Consider the following 18,769-nt stretch of genomic DNA (forward strand, 5'->3'; position numbering starts at 1 on the left):
ATGCCACTAGTCTTGCTTGCAAGGCAAGGGCTGGAGCCGCGTGTTGGATGGCGTGCCTATGAGGGCACGTCACTAATCTCGCTAAGTAGTGCTGGGGAGCGCATGCACATGCTCAGACGCTTGCTCAAGGGAATGCGCATGCCTGCACGTAGGGGTTACGCGCGGCCAGTAATCTCCATGGGCGCTTGTTACGTGTCAAGATCTAAGTCAAGGCATGCATGCAAGCTAGTCATATGATTGTCCTAATTCTCCAAAAGTCATGTCGAGGTGTAGTTCCGAACAATCCTCCTAGAGGTTCTAACTTGTAATAGAGAGAGGATGAATGAATGATGAGAATAGAGAGGAGGGGGGGGGGAGAGACAGAAAGAAAGAGAGGAAAATGAATTTTTTAACTTATATATGAGTCTACTGTATAATCATACGTGTCACCTTCCCATTGATTGGTAAAACTCATAAAGCATCGCCTCCGCTTCCACGATTTGCTGATGGGGAGGTAAAATTGAAGTTGTGAAATTACAAAACCAATTTCGTATATTCCTATTTGTTTTTACGGAAAATTCCCACTGGTCAATCGTACGTCAATGACCAAGAGTATTTTTCCAGCTGAAAACTCTTGCATCGCGGTTTAGAACCCTAGCTAATATTATGGATTAATGTCTTTTTTATACTGATCCTATCTTGGCCAATCACTCAAATATTTGCACCGTCGCTAGGTGTTTCTGTGGGAAGATACTGATCCATCCCTCGATCCATTTCCATATATCTTATTTTTTGAAATTTTTTGTTATAAGCATTGGAATTGGTTACGAGCGATTAGGAGAGAAACAAGGACTCGCCCCTATGAGATCCTCGGCGACTAGCAGGCTGTTCTTGATTTGCTTAATTCTGTTGTCGTCCTTGAATTTCATCAATGGCGACGAGTCCAAGAAAAATAAGTTTCGTGAACGCGAGGCCAGCGACGATGCACTAGCGTACCCCGACGTGTAAGTTCGAAATTAATTGAATTTCAGGTTTAAATCTTGTGGTTGAAAATGTGTTAATTTTCCTATTTATTCATTCGATTGTCTCTGCTTTTCGCTATATACTTGATGCAGAGATGAGGATGCTTTGACGAATTCACAGTGCCCTAGGAATTTGGAGCTAAGATGGCAAACTGAAGTTAGTTCTAGTATATATGCTACACCCTTGATTGCCGATATCAACAGGTATAATAATCAAGAGATCACACTCACTTGATTTGAACAATATTAGCCTTTCCGTGGATTCGGGTTTTAGCGGTCTCTATTCTTCCACATTTGCGCGAGACATGAATCTGCATTCGACTAGTTTAGGTGACTGCAACGTTTGTGCTTTGTTTTGCAGTGATGGGAAGCTAGATGTGGTGGTTCCTTCTTTTGTCCATTACCTTGAAGTTCTAGAAGGTTCTGATGGAGATAAAATGCCAGGTACCATTTGTTTTTGGTTCTGGAGCGCTGGCTTTGTTTGTAAAACTTCTCTCCTACCCATCCCAATATGTTCAACTGGGCATGAATGATAAATGGTTATTTTAACTTGCCGAGAAATGTTTTCAGAAGATAAAGATAACTGAAATACATGGGATAACTGAATTGCATAGGAATTAGCAAACTTAGCTAATGGGTTGCGTCTGCTTCTTTTATATATTTTTTTTTGATAAGTAATAAAAGATTTTATTCCCAAGAAATAGTCATAAGCTCAGGTACACAGGACGTATACAAAGAAAATACCTATTACTTTCCAAGAACAAAAGGAAAACTGAAACAGAAACTGGAAAATGTCTTCCTTTACAAAAACTTTAGCCCACATTCTCAAAGTACTAAAGAAGAAATCCCTAAGAAGTTCTCCCAATGATCGTTCTTTGTCTTCGAAGCATCTCCCATTCTTTTTAAGCCATAGACACCACATGAGACAAAGAAGGAATCATCTTCCAAACATGAACAGCATTCTTACCACCCTTCAAACCTTTCCACCCTACCAATAAATCCACCACTTCCTTGGGCATTACCCAAAGAAAACCAGCCAGATTCAAAACCTCATTCCACAAGAACCTAGCCACTTCACAATGAAGAAAGAGGTGATTTACAGATTCCCCATCCTTCTTGCACATAACACACCAATCAGCAATGAACATACCTCTCCTTCTAAGATTTTCAGTAGTCAACACTTTGCCTAAGGAAACCACCCAACAGAAAAAAGCAACCTTGGAAGGAACTTTCACTTTCCAAATGTTTTTCCAGGGAAATTCACATCTCTTGTGACAAGTTAATAATCTGTAAAAAGAGGAAACTGAGAACTTAGCATTTCCTGCAGGAATCCACAGCATGCTGTCTTCCCTTCCAAGCATCAACTTTGAACTATAAATTCTTTCCAAAAAAGCCTTTACATCATCCACTTCCCAGTCATTAACATCCCTGATAAAGATGACATTCCACTGAATATTATTTCAATGCCACAGAAAGACTTTCCTACAGCTGCATTTTGATCCCTAACAATTCTGAAAAGAGGGGGAAAGTCCTGCTTTAGTGGAGAATCCCCACACCACAAGTCATGCCATAAAAGAGTCCTCTTCCCATCTCCCATCTCCCACCTTCAATCTAATATGATCTGAAAAGACCCCCCATCCTTTTCTAATGAACTTCCACAAACTCACCCCGGATGCTCCACTAGTATCTTTAGAACATCAACCTCCCCACATACTACCACATTTGATATCGATAACATTTTTCCGAAAGGCATTACTTTCCAAATGGTATTTCCAAAGCCATTTCTCATGTAATGCTCTATTAAACAATCTTAAATTTTTAATCCCCAACCCTCCACAATCAATTGGTTGACAAACCTTCTTCCAACTAACCAAAGGAAACTTTTTTGCATCTCCTTTGCCACCGCATAAAAAATTCCAAAATAAACTCTCATTTCTTTTTTCAACCCTCACCGGCGACGGGAAAATAGATAAGAAATAAGTGGGAAGATTAGACAAAGTACTTTTTATTAGAGTTAATCTAAACCCCCCCCCCCCCCCTCTTCAAAAAAAAAAAAAGGACTAGTAGATCATTTTCCAACAAGCTAGCCTCCTTTCTATTTTCTCAATTACCCCATCCCAAATATTAATAGATTTAAAAGAAGCCCCCGAAGGTAGCCCCGGGTACCTCATAGGGAGTGAAGAAATTCTGCACCCCAGAATGTTAGCCAAATCTGAAATATTCTGAACAGAACCCACAGGATCAACTTCAGATTTCGATAAATTAACTCTCAACCCCGATACAGCTTCAAAACACAGCAGAAGTGCTCTCAAAACACAGAGATTGTCAGAATCAGGCTCACTAAAGATCAAAGTATCATCAGCAAATAATAAATGTGAGACCTTAAAACTGCTCTGAACCTCATTACCCACCACAAAACTGGACAGAAAATTACCAACCACGGCCTTCTCAATCATTCTACTCTAGGCATCCATAATCATAAAAAAAAGAAAGGGGGAAATGGGATCACCTTGCCTCAAACCATGTGAGCTATTAAAGAAGCCAACCAGTTCTTTATTCACCAAAATAGAAAATTTTGAAGTCAACACACAATGCTTCATTCACGAACGCCTTTTATTGCCAAATCCATATCTCTTCAGCAAATAATCAACGAAATCCCAGCACACATGGTCATAAGCCTTTTCCATGTCCAATTTGATTAAAATACCAGCTTTCTCCATTTTAATTCCACTATCCAAGTATTCATTAGCAATTAAAACAGCGTCTAAAATCTGTCTTCCCCTCACAAAAGTGTTTTGTGATTTTAAAATTAACTCTCCATCACCCTACTCAAACGGTTGGTTAACACCTTAGAAATGATTTTATACACTCCATTCACCAAACTAATAGGCGGAAAATCTATCATCTCTACAGTCCCTGCCTTTTTCGGCATAAGTGCAACACAAGTTTATTAAAAATCTTCTGAAACCTCATATACGAATGAAACCCAGCAAACACCTTCAGAATATCTTCTCTAACTATATCCTAGCAATCTTGAAAAAATGCCAAAGAGAACCCATCCGGACCTAGAGCATAATCCCTATCCATACCTTTAACCACATTAAGCACTTCATCTTCTTCAAACTCTCTCTCCAACCAATCAGCTTCAGCCTGATCAATAGAGTCAAAACCAAGTCTGTAGAGTTTTGGTCTCCAAGAAAAATCTTCTGAAAACAGCTTCTCATAAAAATTCACTATGTGAGTCTTAGGCTGGGTTTGGGTGTTCACAACATACCTAAGATTCAATATGTGAGTCTTAGGTATGTTGTGAATAGTAGTGAAAAAGTAGGTGAAAAGTAATAATAGAATATTGAATAATAGTAAAAAGTAATGAATAGTAGTAAAAAGTAGGTGAAAAGAAATAATAAAGTAATGAATAGTAGTGGAGTATGGGAGAAGTGTTGAGGTACTATCGGAACCCAAACACAGCCTTGGCTTCTTGGTCCGTAATAAGCCTGTCCCCATCTCGAAGAACCTCTATCATATTATTTCTTCTATGAGAGTTTGCCATTTGATGAAATAATTTAGTGCACCTATCACCTTCCTTCAACCACAGCACCCTAGATTTTTGCCTCCAAGAAATTTCCTCCATTAATGTGATGTTTTCCAGTTCAGAGACCACCCCTATTTTTCTGATGCTGTCCTCCCCCGATATCACCCCTTGCACCTCCTTCTCTTCCAATCCTCTCAACTCTTCCAATAGAAGCTTCCTCTTACTAACCAAATTCCCAAACTCCTCTTTATTCCATCTCTTTAAATCTAACTTAAGAGATTTCAATTTTCCAGCCAAGACAAATTTAGGAGTGCCAGAAAAATTATAGGAATTCCACTAACTTCTCACCTTGTCCACAAAACCCTCTTCCTTCAGCCGCATGTTTTCAAATTTAAAATATCTTCTCCCAACCTTAACTCCACCGCAATCCAACATGATAGGATAATGATCAGAACACATTCTTGGCAATAATTTCTGATTCAAACCAGAAAAATGAGCCTCCCAAGAAGTCGAAACCAGAAACCTATCCAGCCTTGAAAAAGACCTACCATTAGACCATGTATAATCTCCTCCCACCAAAGGTAAATCAATCGGATTTAATTCAAAAATTAAATCTGAAGAAGAAGACATAGCATGAGAAAAATTAGATTCTCCCGATTTCTCACTAGGGAAATGAGTGAGATTAAAATCCCCACCAAAACACCAAGGTAAATTCCACCATCTACAAACACCCAACATTTCATCCCATAGTAAACTCCTACTACAATCCACAGTAGGACCATACACTCCAGCAAATGCCCATTCAAACCCATCCTCAAGATTCTTAAAATGACAAGCCACCAAGAATTCCCCCACCAAATGATCCCTCAACTCCACCACCCTCCTATTCCACATTATTATAATTCCACATTTTTTGTTTTTGCTAAATGAGATATCAGGTTGGCCTGCTTTCCATCAGTCAACTGTGCATGCCAGTCCCCTACTGTATGATATTGACAAGGATGGTGTGAGGGAAATAGCTTTGGCAACATACAATGGTGAAGTTCTCTTTTTCAGGTAATTGCTCTGATAGTGTATGTGTGTGTATTTTTTTTCCCAGTTATGATTTTATCCTTTTGTAGTATGCCAGTATGCCCAGTCTCATTTCAACTTATATATGTATTTAGGGTGTCAGGTTACTTGATGGCCGACAAAATAGAGATACCTCGCAGAAGAGTACCTAAAAATTGGTATGTGGGCTTGGACTCAGACCACCACGTGGACCGGTTGCATCCAGATGTTGATGATGACCTACTTGTCTTGGAAGCTAAGATGTCACGTGAGTTATTCTTACATTTGTATCAATATTTTTATTTGTATCAAGATTAATATACTTTGTTTACTTATCAAAATATATATATATATATATTTTTATATGTTCAGATTTGGATAGGTTTTCTGTACGGTCCTTGCCTTTCATCCTCCTACAGGGAAATTTTAGAGTCTCTTAGCTTAAAGCTTTTTAGTTTTTAACATGGTCTAATAAGAACTGACTACTCATAAATTTTGATTATACATGTAGAAACAAATGGAAGTACTATACATGTAGAAACAAATGGAAGTACATCTGAGTTGAACGTGTCAGTAACTACATCAGCGGAAAGTAAACTTGGTATGGTGAACACATCCAATACAGAGACTGAAAGAAAAATTAATGGAAGTCAAACAAGTACCCCTGAGCTGAACATTTCAGTAACAACATCAGCGGGAATTGAACAGAAAAAGAATGAAAGTCAAATGCAATCCAACATTGATCTGCCCACGGGTGTGGATAATTCTTCTGTAAACTCTGGGTCAGGAGGAACTTTCAATGCACAAAATGGGACAAATACTGCAAGACGACTTCTGGAAGATAACAAGTCGAAAGGATCACAGGATGATGGCTCTGAATTGAAAGGGAACAGTAGTGGAGGTCATCATGTTCCAACTGTGGAAATGAATAAAAGCTTGGAAGCAGATGCTGATTCATCCTTTGAGATATTTCGTGAGAGTGGGGAGCTAGCTGATGAGTATAGTTACGATTATGATGATTATGTTGATGAATCAATGTGGGGAGATGAGGAGTGGACAGAACAGCAACATGAGACAGTGGAAGATTATGTAAATATTGATTCACACATCTTGTGCACTCCTGTAAGTCCGAACTTAAAATTTTGGTGATTCATTTTTTTTATTGAGTCACAGATAAACCATATTGGCATGTCTGATTTAGGTAAGTTAGGACATGAAATCTTGTCTTCTTATTCTCTTCAGGTCATAGTAGACATTGATAAGGATGGGGTATCAGAGATGGTCGTTGCAGTTTCATATTTCTTTGATCATGAGTGAGTTCTCTTGCATGGTATCACTTCTTATTATCTTTTTGTTTCTAAAATATTCTTGTTGTTCTCATTGGAACCTTAATTTTTATATTTGACTGCCGCCTATTTAGATGAACTCAAACAATACAATCGTGTGTTAGAGATAATTAAATCTCTCAAAGAAATCAAAACAAGGTAGATTTTGAAGTCTAATCTTATCACCACTTCATTTCACTTTCCATCATTAAAGGGCCTATCTTCTGGTGTTATAAAATTTATTGAGTCTGAACATCACGAAAGCATGTTCAGTATTTTTATAATCAATTATGGAGGATTTATCAAACCAAGAACCTAACATTTATTTTTTAAATCTAGTTACGATGTATATAGCAAAGTGCCAAGCATCAAGGTCGAAGTGCTACGCTTACGAGAAGCGAATCGCATTTATGAAAGGGCGCTTTTGGCACTTTTATGTGAGCTTAAAGTTCAGGAAAACACGCTTTTGTAAATTTTTCGTCTTGGAACTGAGATTTGTTTTCCAAATATTCTAGTTGATATTAATGATCAGTTACGTACCATGGCACCATATGTTGTTGCATGTGATGTATGTGCTTTTAACCCAATACAATAGTGCTACTTGGATTTCTAAATGGATTGATATTTGATTGTTTTTATTAGCATATAAGTCACTACCTACAATTCTTGAGCTTTTTTTGGTCATGGCTTTTTGGTTGATTTTGATTAAACTATGTAATTTGATTATGTCTATCAAATACTTTAATTTGATAGTCATGTTGTATAATACTCTAATAAATTGAGTTAATATCTAAATATATGAGCATCTCGCAATTTAAACCTTTATATTATTGTATTTTACAAACTTGTTATTAAAAACCATTTTTAAAATTTGGAGTTTTATTTTTTGCTCATGTATATGTCCCCATATACTTGGCCATTTACCTTTTCTTGATCAATAAAATTTGTTTACCGATCAAAAAAAAAAAAAAATTGGAGTTTTATTTAAAGTGCGCCTAGGTTCCAGATGGTGTTTGACCTTAAAGTGCGCCTAGCACTTTCACAATAACTGGCTGATACCAATTAGTTGAAAAACTTTTCATGAATCCAATCCAAGTCAATTGGGACTAAGGCTTAGAGTGGTCATTCTTGCTGTGTGATGTCTATAGTTATGAATTTAGGCTTACATTTTTCATAATTATTACACATGAACATGGTTATGTTCACTAATAAGAGAGAATTTATGGTAGACCAGGGTTGGGTTGGGTTGAATTAATGATTGACATATGCCTCTCCCATGCCCAACCTAAAAAGAGTGCTTGACTGGAATATTAATCCCAAGCTCCACTCGTTAGGGTGCAGCCTAGTTGTCAAAGGGTGGGCTTAGGATGAGTTGTAGGCTCAGACATCCTTGGTTCAATCCTGCACTAGGAGTCTCCTGGATTCTCTATTACACGGTTCAAGCTCCACTATTGTCTAGCACCTTCACTCTAAACTTCTTAGCTGATAAGGTTGTAGAGTTGGGCTGGTTTTATCCTCCCTGATTGCAGATCAACCTTTTACATGGTGAGATACTTGCTTTGATTTCTCTCTCTCTCTCTCTCTCTCTCTCTCTCTCTCTCTCTCTCTCTCTCTCTCTCTCTCTCTCTTAACCCCATTCGGTATCTACTCGTTGTGAAATTTTAACGGTAACATTATCTAGCATTTTTCTGCTTCTTTAGTACAAGATATAGTTCAATATTTTATGTTTTCTTTTACAATATAACAAGTTTAAGATTTCATTATTTTCTTGCTTGGTAGATAGTACAGAAATGGGCTTCTTTTATTACTGATTGATGTGAAAGTAATTAGCCACCTTGTAAGTTGACAGGTATTATGCCGACTCAAAGCATTTGAAGGATTTGGGTGATATTAATATTGGAAAATATGTAGCCGGTTCTATTGTTGTTATCAATCTTGATACAAAGCAAGTAAAGTGGACTGCTGACCTAGATCTAAGTACAGATACTGGAAACTTCCGTGCCTATATATACTCTTCTCCAACTGTTGTCGATTTGGACGGTGATGGGTATATGGACATTCTTGTTGGGACCTCTTTTGGCTTATTCTATGTCTTGGATCATCACGGTAATTTCTATCATTCAATGTGGATTTTCTTTGTTCTATTGTGTGTTCAGGATTAGAGTGTATGCTTTTGTATTTTAATTTGTGAGTTTGTTGATGATTTTTGAGTCAGATGTTATGACTTGCTGTTGGCTTTTCGAGCAGTAGCAAAAGTTGCCTAATTTTTTCAGATCTTGGTTGTTGTTTCTGTGTTGTGACCATATTTGCCCTCATGCATCCATGTAATGGGTATTTAATTTAGATTGTGCCCTTGTCCTATTAAAAACAGTTGCATGGATGGTTATTTTGATTGTGCTCGTATGATTCTACAGCCTATATATTGTTATGCCTTTGTCCTTGAGGTCAGAATATAGGGGATGGGCCTCCTTGAGGTGTTGAAAACATCTGGTCTATAAGCATGTGTATTCTCATTGATCAAATGGCACCTGGGTTATCAGATTTTTACCATATGAAGCGATCCAAAATTTCATTTTATAGGACATGTTGATGAAAACATTGTGCTCATTGTCTTTCAGTTTGCTTTTGGAAATATGGGAGTGATTGGGGGGGTTGGCGTTCTAAGGAGGCGAGGGGGGCTTATGGTGAGTCGTTGGAAATTTATTAGAAAGGGATGGGAGACTTTTGCTAGACATATTAATTTTTCTGTTGGTGAGGGTTCAAGGATCCATTTTTGGCTTGATGTTTGGTGTGGTGATCGGGCTCCTTTTAGTACGTTCTGGTTATTTTTTGGATGAAGCATGTGTATTCTCATTGATCAAATGGCACCTGGGTTATCAGATTTTCACCATACGAAGCGATCCACAATTTCATTTTATAGGACATGTTGATGAAAACATTGTGCTCATTGTCTTTCAGTTTTCTTTTGGAAATATGGGAGTGATTGGGGGGGTTGGCGTTCTAAGGAGGCGAGGGGGGCTTATGGTGTGAGTCGTTGGAAATTTATTAGAAAGGGATGGGAGACTTTTGCTAGACATATTAATTTTTCTGTTGGTGAGGGTTCAAGGATCCATTTTTGGCTTGATGTTTGGTGTGGTGATCGGGCTCCTTTTAGTACGTTCTGGTTATTTTTTGGATGGCAGCCAATCGGGACGATACTGTTGCTGATTTGTTAACTCGTTCTAATTGTACCTTGCAGTGGGATGTTTGTTTTACTAGAGCTGTACAGGCCTGGGAACTTGACGAGGTTTCTGATTTTTTCAGCTTCTTATACTCCCTGGGGATTGGGGGTAATGAGAGGGATAGAATGTTATGGAAGCATACAGGTAGTAAAAAGTTTTTATGGTCTTACTATAAGGCGTTGACTGTTCAGCATTGTTCTCCTTTTCCTTGGAAGTGTATTTGGAGGTCTCATGTGCCTTCCAAAGTCTGTTTTTTCATATGGACAGCATCACTCAGGAACATTTCAACGATCGATAACTTGAGAAAGCGTGGTTTTGTGGTTATGGAGTGGTGTTTCATTCCCAAGAAACATGGGGAATCTGTGGATCATTTGCTTCTGCACAGCGAGGTGGCAAAGGCATTGTGGGATGGTGTTTTCAGTAGAGTTGGGCTGGCTTGGGTGATGCGTATGAAAGTAGTGGATCTACTTGCGTGTTGGATTGGGCTTCAAAGTTCTCCTCAAGTGGCTGCTGTATGGAAGATGGTTCCTTTGTGTCTTATGTGGTGTATTTGATGGGAAAGGAATGGGCAATGCTTTAATAATAAGGAGCACACCATGGAGGAAATCTGGAAATTCTTCGTGTTCCATTTATTTCAATGGTTTTCGGCTATAGTGCTAAATGGAGCTTCAGCTAATGATTTTCTGTTTTCGTTTTCTTCTTTATAGAATGTAATTAGGTGTTTTCTTTTGTATACTTCCTGTATGCATGGGCCTCGCCTATTTCATTCGACGAATAACATTCTTTCTTACTTATCAAAAGAAAAAAAAAAGTTTGCTTTTGGAATCTCACCTGTCCAACTAAACTAACCATTGTTCTCAAGCTGTGCTTTTGATTTTTTATTTTTTTTTTTGTGTATGGTTTTCTTTGACATTCTGAACACTCAACTGTTTCCTTTATTTAGGCAAAGTGAGAGAAAAGTTTCCGCTTGAAATGGCTGAGATTCAGGGAGCTGTTGTTGCTGCTGATATCAATGACGACGGCAAAATTGAACTCGTGACTGCTGATGTACATGGAAATGTTGCTGCTTGGAGTACAAAAGGAGAGGAAATTTGGGAAAATCATCTTAAGAGTCTTATTCCACAGGTAAGGTTCAGTTTTGCTTTTCTTCTAGCAACTTAGCTGTGGTAAACGTACTGGAGTCGAACTCATCGATAACTATATATGCTACTGCAACTTTTCTGAATGGTTTTTTGGAATCTCTGTTGTATAAATGTGAGCTGTGTTATCGTTGTTGATGGAATCTGTACCGAGTTTTATTGGGTTTAAGAGATTCAAGTTCCTTGCATGGTATAAAGCTTTATGTTTGACAATTTTCCCCTAAATTTTGTAATAAAATGCTAAATTCTGATGATAGAATTGTGCCTTTAATGTGTAAAACCAACCAATGAATATGAATGAAAAAAAAAAAAAAAATCTGAGAATTGTGCCAATACCAAGAAGGTTATACGTGGGGATTTGCCGCTTACAGGAAGGGAAAAGGCCATGTGTTTGCGAAACAGAAAAATTCCTTACGTATTTTTTGAAACAGATTCTATTGTTATGCTCCATATCATGTAGTGACCATGCTGGCTAGTTAGTCACAGCAATGCCATTTGAAATTTATCTCAGATTAAACTCAGCCTGTTTTGCAGGGGACTTGTATTTGATGCAGAATTTTGAATATTAGACAAGAAAAAATTTATTTGCGAGCCTGCTTTTTGACACATAAGACGCTCCACTGATATGGAAGCCTGCCACATTAGACAGTTTAAAACGTAGTGGTGTTTTGAATTTTTTTTTTAATGGCTTTAATGAGTTCCACAATAAGTGGTGTGCTTACACACTGGCTTGTAACTTACAGAACTCTTTTGACAAATGTCTATCCAAGATTTCTGGATTCTCTGAAAGATATGAAATAGGAAATAGATTCTGTCGACACCCCTTCCTTTTGATTATGCACAACTTTATGATTGTCATATATCCCAGCAAGCTACTTATCAAAAATTATATTAATGAAAGCTCCGCTGTTCTGTTATGCATCTAGATTGTGAGATAATATTGGTTGAAGTCACTAGATGAGTGAACATATTTTTTGGCTCATTGGTAGGTTGACTTGGTATACATTGCCATGTAATATGAAAAATTCAAGGTAGAGTTATCTGATACACATTGGTTGTATTCCTCAGCGGCCCACTGTTGGTGATGTTGATGGAGATGGCCATACTGATGTCGTGGTTCCAACAGCGTCGGGAAACATATATGTTCTCAGGGGGAAGGATGGGTTAATTATTCATCCTTACCCATATAGAACTCATGGCAGAGTGATGAATCAAGTTCTTCTTGTTGATTTAAATAAACGTGGTGAGAAAAAGAAGGGGCTCACTCTTGTTACAACATCATTTGATGGATATTTGTACCTTATTGATGGACCCACTTTATGTGCTGATGTTGTGGACATTGGTGAAACCTCGTAAGATATGCTTAATCTTTTGGTTTCCATCTCTCTCTCTCACACACACACACAATTTATCTAATCATGCATCTCTTCATGACAGATATAGCATGGTCTTGGCAGACAATGTTGATGGTGGAGATGATCTTGACCTTATTGTGACGACCATGAATGGCAATGTTTTTTGCTTCTCCACTCCTGCTCAATATCATCCTCTCAAGGTAGGTTAAGATCTGAAGCTGATTTTTGGTTAGTTTATTCTATGTTCACCTAGTTCATTTTGATGGTCCTTGCATGATGTTATTTTTCAGGCGTGGAGATCACATAATCAAGGAAGAAACAACGTGGCTACTCGGTATAACCGTGAAGGTATTTATGTTACACATCCATCAAGAGCTTTCCGTGACGAGGAAGGCAAGAGTTTCTGGGTAGAGATTGAGATTGTGGACAGACACAGAGTACCATCTGGGTCTCTAGCACCGTACAATGTCACGGTAAGTTCTTTCCATGCATCAATTTACATGGCTAACAATTCGTCTCTCTCAGTGAATCAAATCTTTTAATCATGTGAATTACTGTTATAACATTGCAGACGACCTTGTTAGTTCCTGGCAATTACCAAGGTGAGAGGAGGATAAAGCAAACTGAGATCTATCACCAGCCTGGGAAATATAGGATAAAGCTGCCAACAGTTGCGGTGAGGACTACAGGGACTGTTTTAGTGGAGATGGTTGACAAAAATGGGCTCTATTTCTCAGATGACTTCTCGCTCACCTTCCATATGTATTACTATAAACTATTGAAGTGGCTGCTTGTCCTCCCAATACTGGGAATGTTTGGTATGCTCGTCATACTTCGTCCACAGGAGGCCATGCCTTTGCCATCATTTTCGCGGAACACTGACCTGTAATGATTACCCTGTAAGAAACCCTATCCCTGCGCAAGGATAAAGATGTGGTAAGGTTACTTATACATGAACCAAGCCAGAAACTTGTGCGATCAAGAATTAGATACAGGCAACAGTTTTGATGGTATGGATTTAAATGGGTCTCTTCATCAGGCCAAAAATGCAGTTGGCCCGGATTTTATTTTGTTTGGAGTTATAAATATTCTCCCTTCAACCGGAAATTCTCAAATTGGAAAATCTCTTGATACAACGTTAAATTATGTCACTGTCCCTTCCACGCAGTTCTTGCTTTTGTATTCTTGAATATTTCCCTTGTTTTTAATAAACAAATTCCCGACAAACATATGTAAAAATTCACGGAAAAATGAATTGCCTTCTGCTCGAGCTGCTATTGACCCATCGGATCTTCTTTCTGTTATCCACTTTCTACAAATGAACAAAGAACACAATGATCTATAGCTTGGCGGCTATTCAAATTTTTTCTTACAAATGAAACTGAGAAAAACTATCATATTAAAGCATGATCACCTAGAAAATATTTATGAAGTTTCTTCAACTAAAAAGATCTTACACAAAGCAACTCAATGCACTTAACAGTTCAGTTTAAAACCGGCGCATGAATCAGCAAGGGAATCTCTAAATAAACAACATTTAACCGTGGCGTGGCAGATTTTATTCCTGCAATGCATGTTGCTCACCACTTACAGACAGCCACTTTCAACTTGGCAAAAGGGTAACCAAAAAAAACCTGATTCACGAACATGAATCCTCCATGCTTAAGCTTTAACCTTTGCTTAAGTCATGATTTACTTAATTGAGATTTTTGTGTTGCTTTGTTGACTTGAGATGAAAGAAATAGCTTTGAGGATATCCATTGGAAGACGGTAAAGAATATCCCTTTTTCGCCATTCAAGCAGGCACATTGGTAAATCATTTGAATCTTCATCTTTTGTGCCAGTTCATGATTTATTGACCATCTAGGGTTTGGTTATATCATAATTCCAGAGTTAGCTTTCCAAGAAAATTTTAGAGAAAAGGAGAACATAAGATGGCCCTCGGTTTCCAAAATCTTCATATCAAAACCACGCAATGTGCTCATCACTACATCTTCTGAATAGCGATGAATGCAGTTATAACTGCACTAAATTTATACAAAACAGATCCATTTTTCAGATCGATATCACCACAAACTTATGCAGCAACCAAACAATCCAGCCCTATTAACAGAAATTCTCGATGCAATGTTGTATCCAATAATATATGTACTTAAATTAACAATTACGTACATGAAAAAAAAAAAAAAAAAGGATTGAAAGAGAAACCAATAACAGCTAAGAGTTTCAGGAAGAGGAACTGATTTTGCTTTCGAATAATAGCATGTAATTGAACGATATTTGAAGAATTTACAATCAAAAAGGCTGCAACACAGGCCTCTTCCCAAGCCTCTTGATCTCCTTATCCATTTTCCCAATAAGCATCAATCCAAACATCTTCAAATCACATACTAGGGACCAAACTGGATGCCCGAACGTTGTCGGGATATTCCCTTCGATGAAGAAATGACTGTACCACGCCAATCCATACCCGAAGAATGGAACAAAGAACAAGAGCCACCAGCTAAAGACCACTGAGCAAAGCAAGAAGAATATACCAATAAGGGTGCTCGCAAAATGCCAACGCCTCGTGGATGGTTTTGAGTGCTGATTTACATAGAAGGCCCAGAACTCGTCTAAGTTCCTAAAATTCATGTCTTGCAGGAAACAAAACAAACCCAAATCGAAAACTATAAAGTTATCTCCCAAACCTCTTTCTTGGTAATCCTTATCAAGATTAAATACGCAAAATAAGAATATTGACTTTTGGGGTGCTTCGGAAATTCTTAATCAGTGATTAACCCAAAGATGTGATCCGGGTTCGGTTGATTTTTCAACGAAGAGGACTTGAGCCTAGTTTGGTCCTGGGTATGCTCGAAAACATCGTTAGGGACAAAAGCCAATAACTTTAGCGGGTTTTGACTGAATTTTTTTTTATACGGATTTTTTGATCTTTTCACCTAGTCTCTGTGTGGTGGAGATGCCAGCTCGATCATGTGCTAGAGAATATAAACAGGGTGTTTTAGAAAGAAGCTGAGTGGCGTTGGGTTCGAAGGCTGGACTGTAGCTCTCTCTCTGTGTATGTCAAGAATTCAAAGTAGGTTTTCCGTCTCGTTCCGCAAACAATCAGCTTATTTTTCTTACTCTTCTCATCTTCCTTATTTATAGAAGGTCCATTATTGTATAGGTTTTTAGGCTAATTTTACGGAAAATGACAAACACTGTGAAATCAACTAAAAGTTTCTGTGTCGAAAGATCACCTAAAAACGAATAAGTAAGTTTTAAGAAATTAAACCAAAGTCCAAAATTTAAGATAAGAATTACGAAATTATATATATTTAATGGGATCGAGTGAGGGGACTCCTCTTCTCAAGGTATTGGTAATCAGGTAGGCTCAATAGATTTTGAGCCATAAGACGGAAATTAAAATATAACTTTTTTCTTCTATCAAACTAAATTAGGTTATGCTTAATTATATTTTTATTTAAAAATTATTCTTCTTATTTTTTGAGATGCAAAATTGTTAATTAAGTTTTTATATTCAAGATTTTCTAATATCTCATTCTCAATTGACAATATGACTAGTCTATTTAATCTTTTCTGAGACATTGTTGATCTTAGATAAGATTTTATCAATTTTAATTTTGAAAAACTTCTTTTTACAGAAGCAATAGTAATAGGTTCTGTCAATAAGATTCTATAAGCGATATATGCATTTGAAAAAGAATAAAGTCTTTTTATAAAATTTAATATATCAATCGAAATGCTTTCTTCTATTTGGTAAAATTTCTTTTAAACTTTTTAGTTCAAAAAATAAATCTAAACCATCAATATCCTATTTCAAAAAGCTTTCAAGACTAAACACTTTTTTTTTTTTGCAAACTACCATTATCAAGCGATTTCATTTTTTTGAAATAAAATAAAAAAATCAAAAAGATTTTCATATATTTGAAATTGTTCAAACCTATTTTGAATTGAAGAAATTGCTTGATCTACTATAAATAAGGAATAATTAATTGTAAAAGATTCTTTAGCAGATTACGTTGTTTCTTTATTAACATTTTCATCAAACTGTTTTTTTCTATAATTATTCATTTTTCTGTAAATATTGATTCTATTTCCATACTAATTGCAATCTCTTTCGATGAAATCATAGCAGATTTAAATCCATTTTCTCTATAATTTTGAAAAAAAAAAATAAGACATTTCAACTTATCAATGGCAACATCTATATGCATATCTTTTGATTGCATACTTTTACTTACAATATTGACCGCAAATAATATATCATATCATATGGTTATGCCTAATATGAATTCAAAGTTCTTAATTTCATATGCTACCAAACAATTAGCTTCACTTTTTATTTTACAATCTTCAGTCATTTTTGCTAGTTGCAATAAAGCTTATCTTATTTGTGAAATTTGAAATTTTATTATTTTGATACTTTCAATTCGACTTTCCCAATGTGTTTGTGAGAGTGGCTTAAGAGTTAGAATCGACACATTATCCTGCAAAATTTTCCATCACTTTGTTGATGAAGAAAACAAAAAATAAATACGTTGGACTATTCCAAAAAATGAAATAGCTTTAGGACAAGAATTAGCCATATCACATATAACAAAATTAATATTATGACAACCACATGGCGTGTAAAATGCTTTGGAGTTTTTATCAAGTAATCCTCTTTGTACCCCTTGCTCTTTGCCTTTCATATTAGACTCATTATCATAATCTTGTCCTCGAACATTATTAATATCAAATTCAATATTTTTTTATTGCATCTAGTAATTCATTGAAAATACGTTTTCAATTAGTATCATCTACTTTAATAAATTCTAGAAAATGTTCTTCTATTTTTATTAGGCTTGTTAAAATATTAACACATCTTAATACGAGAGACATTTGTTCTTGATGACTTTCATCTGGGATACAATTAAGTATAATTGAAAAATATTTTGCTTCTTTCATTTTTTTTAATAATATGATTTTTAAGTTCAATTGCTAGCAAGTGTATTAATTCATTTTGTATATTATGCCCAAGATAATGATTATGGATTTCACCATCTTGAATACGTCAAATGTGTTCTTACATTACTTGATCAAACTCATAAATCATCTCAATCAAACTTAAAAATTTTGCATTATTTTCTTAGCGGATCTTTTCATTTTGTTCTCGAAATGGTAAATTATTTTTACCAAGGGTTTTTACTACAACAATTATTCACAGTAATACTTTTTTCCAATGACCTTTTTCTTTATTAATTTGTTCTTGGACATTTTTATCAATTGTTTTATTTCTTAATAATCTCATTTCTAAATCAAACCAAGCGGTCATATGCTCATTGGTTGTTTCATGGATTTTAAGCTTAGCACTAAGATTTTTCCAGTTATTGGTTCTTTCATTAACTAGTTGACTTATACTAGGTTTTGAATTAAATAACTTGCAACAAAAGTAGAATACTCTATTCAAGTCTTTTGATTACACGAACCATTTTCTATCATGTTTCTCCCCATTTGACAAGTTTTGTATATAATATGTAGTAGAAAAATGTCTAGAATTCTCAGCCTTAGGAAAATTTATATTACTATATCTAATTGGACCATTTTCTATTAATAAATCTCTTAATTTTATATTAACGTGTTCCCATTGAGCATGGTCATAAATATTTGAAAGAATATAATCAAATATATCCTCAGCATTTTTATTTTCTTCTACACTTTTCACAAATTCTCCAGCAAGAACAGTAGCAGTACGTGTTTGAGCACTATCCTTAGATCCATTTGGTTGGATTGTTTCATTATCTCCACATCTTTTTTGTTGTATTTATGGATTTATTATGTTATCTTTTGGTCCTTTTTAGTGTATTTCTTGATCATCTATAAATGTTTTGTAATAGCCCGCTAGAAATTCAATTGTGGAATTTCTATTGACTTTAGGAACCTCGTGAAGACTCTATAAGTTTTCACGAATCTATTAATCATATAGGTTTTTGTCTAACTACATAGTTAGTGTTATTATTTACTATGGTATCAGAAGTGTGTTTTTTATTATTAAAGATAGTTAGAAGTGTCAAAATGTATTATGGTTTGTGCCATTAGAGTCGGAGAGTTATTTAAAGTCTTATGGCGCAATAACACTTTTTCATTATTTCGGGCGAAACGTC

The 18,769-nt window shown here is 36.2% G+C and overlaps 2 protein-coding genes across 2 annotated transcripts; one reads left to right on the forward strand and one right to left on the reverse strand.

Moving 5' to 3' along the window:
• Window positions 1-509: 509 nt before the first annotated feature.
• On the forward strand, window positions 510-13,769 carry LOC122275195 (protein DEFECTIVE IN EXINE FORMATION 1). Its single transcript, XM_043084173.1, has 13 exons — window positions 510-983; window positions 1,095-1,205; window positions 1,363-1,445; window positions 5,472-5,589; window positions 5,700-5,851; window positions 6,095-6,705; window positions 6,826-6,896; window positions 8,758-9,014; window positions 11,073-11,254; window positions 12,337-12,620; window positions 12,706-12,823; window positions 12,914-13,096; window positions 13,195-13,769. Exons 1-13 carry the CDS (start codon window positions 841-843, stop codon window positions 13,510-13,512), a joined length of 2,631 nt encoding a protein of 876 aa, XP_042940107.1. The 5' UTR covers window positions 510-840; the 3' UTR covers window positions 13,513-13,769.
• A 958-nt stretch (window positions 13,770-14,727) lies between these two features.
• On the reverse strand, window positions 14,728-15,732 carry LOC122275196. Its single transcript, XM_043084175.1, has one exon. The coding sequence runs from the start codon at window positions 15,255-15,257 to the stop codon at window positions 14,919-14,921; it is 339 nt and encodes a 112-aa protein (XP_042940109.1). The 5' UTR covers window positions 15,258-15,732; the 3' UTR covers window positions 14,728-14,918.
• Between the last annotated feature and the right edge of the window lie 3,037 nt (window positions 15,733-18,769).

Source organism: Carya illinoinensis, chromosome 9 (assembly GCF_018687715.1).
Source record: "Carya illinoinensis cultivar Pawnee chromosome 9, C.illinoinensisPawnee_v1, whole genome shotgun sequence".
Taxonomy (NCBI): Eukaryota; Viridiplantae; Streptophyta; class Magnoliopsida; order Fagales; family Juglandaceae; genus Carya; species Carya illinoinensis.

Coding starts and splice junctions, on each gene's coding strand:
- LOC122275196 (XM_043084175.1), bottom strand. CDS start 15,257: ATGAATTTTAGGAACTTAGACGAGTTCTGGGCCTTCTATGTAAATCAG.
- LOC122275195 (XM_043084173.1), top strand. CDS start 841: ATGAGATCCTCGGCGACTAGCAGGCTGTTCTTGATTTGCTTAATTCTG. Junction 1,206..1,362: donor TTGATTGCCGATATCAACAG/GTATAATAATCA, acceptor TTTGTTTTGCAG/TGATGGGAAGCTAGATGTGG. Junction 5,590..5,699: donor GGTGAAGTTCTCTTTTTCAG/GTAATTGCTCTG, acceptor ATATGTATTTAG/GGTGTCAGGTTACTTGATGG.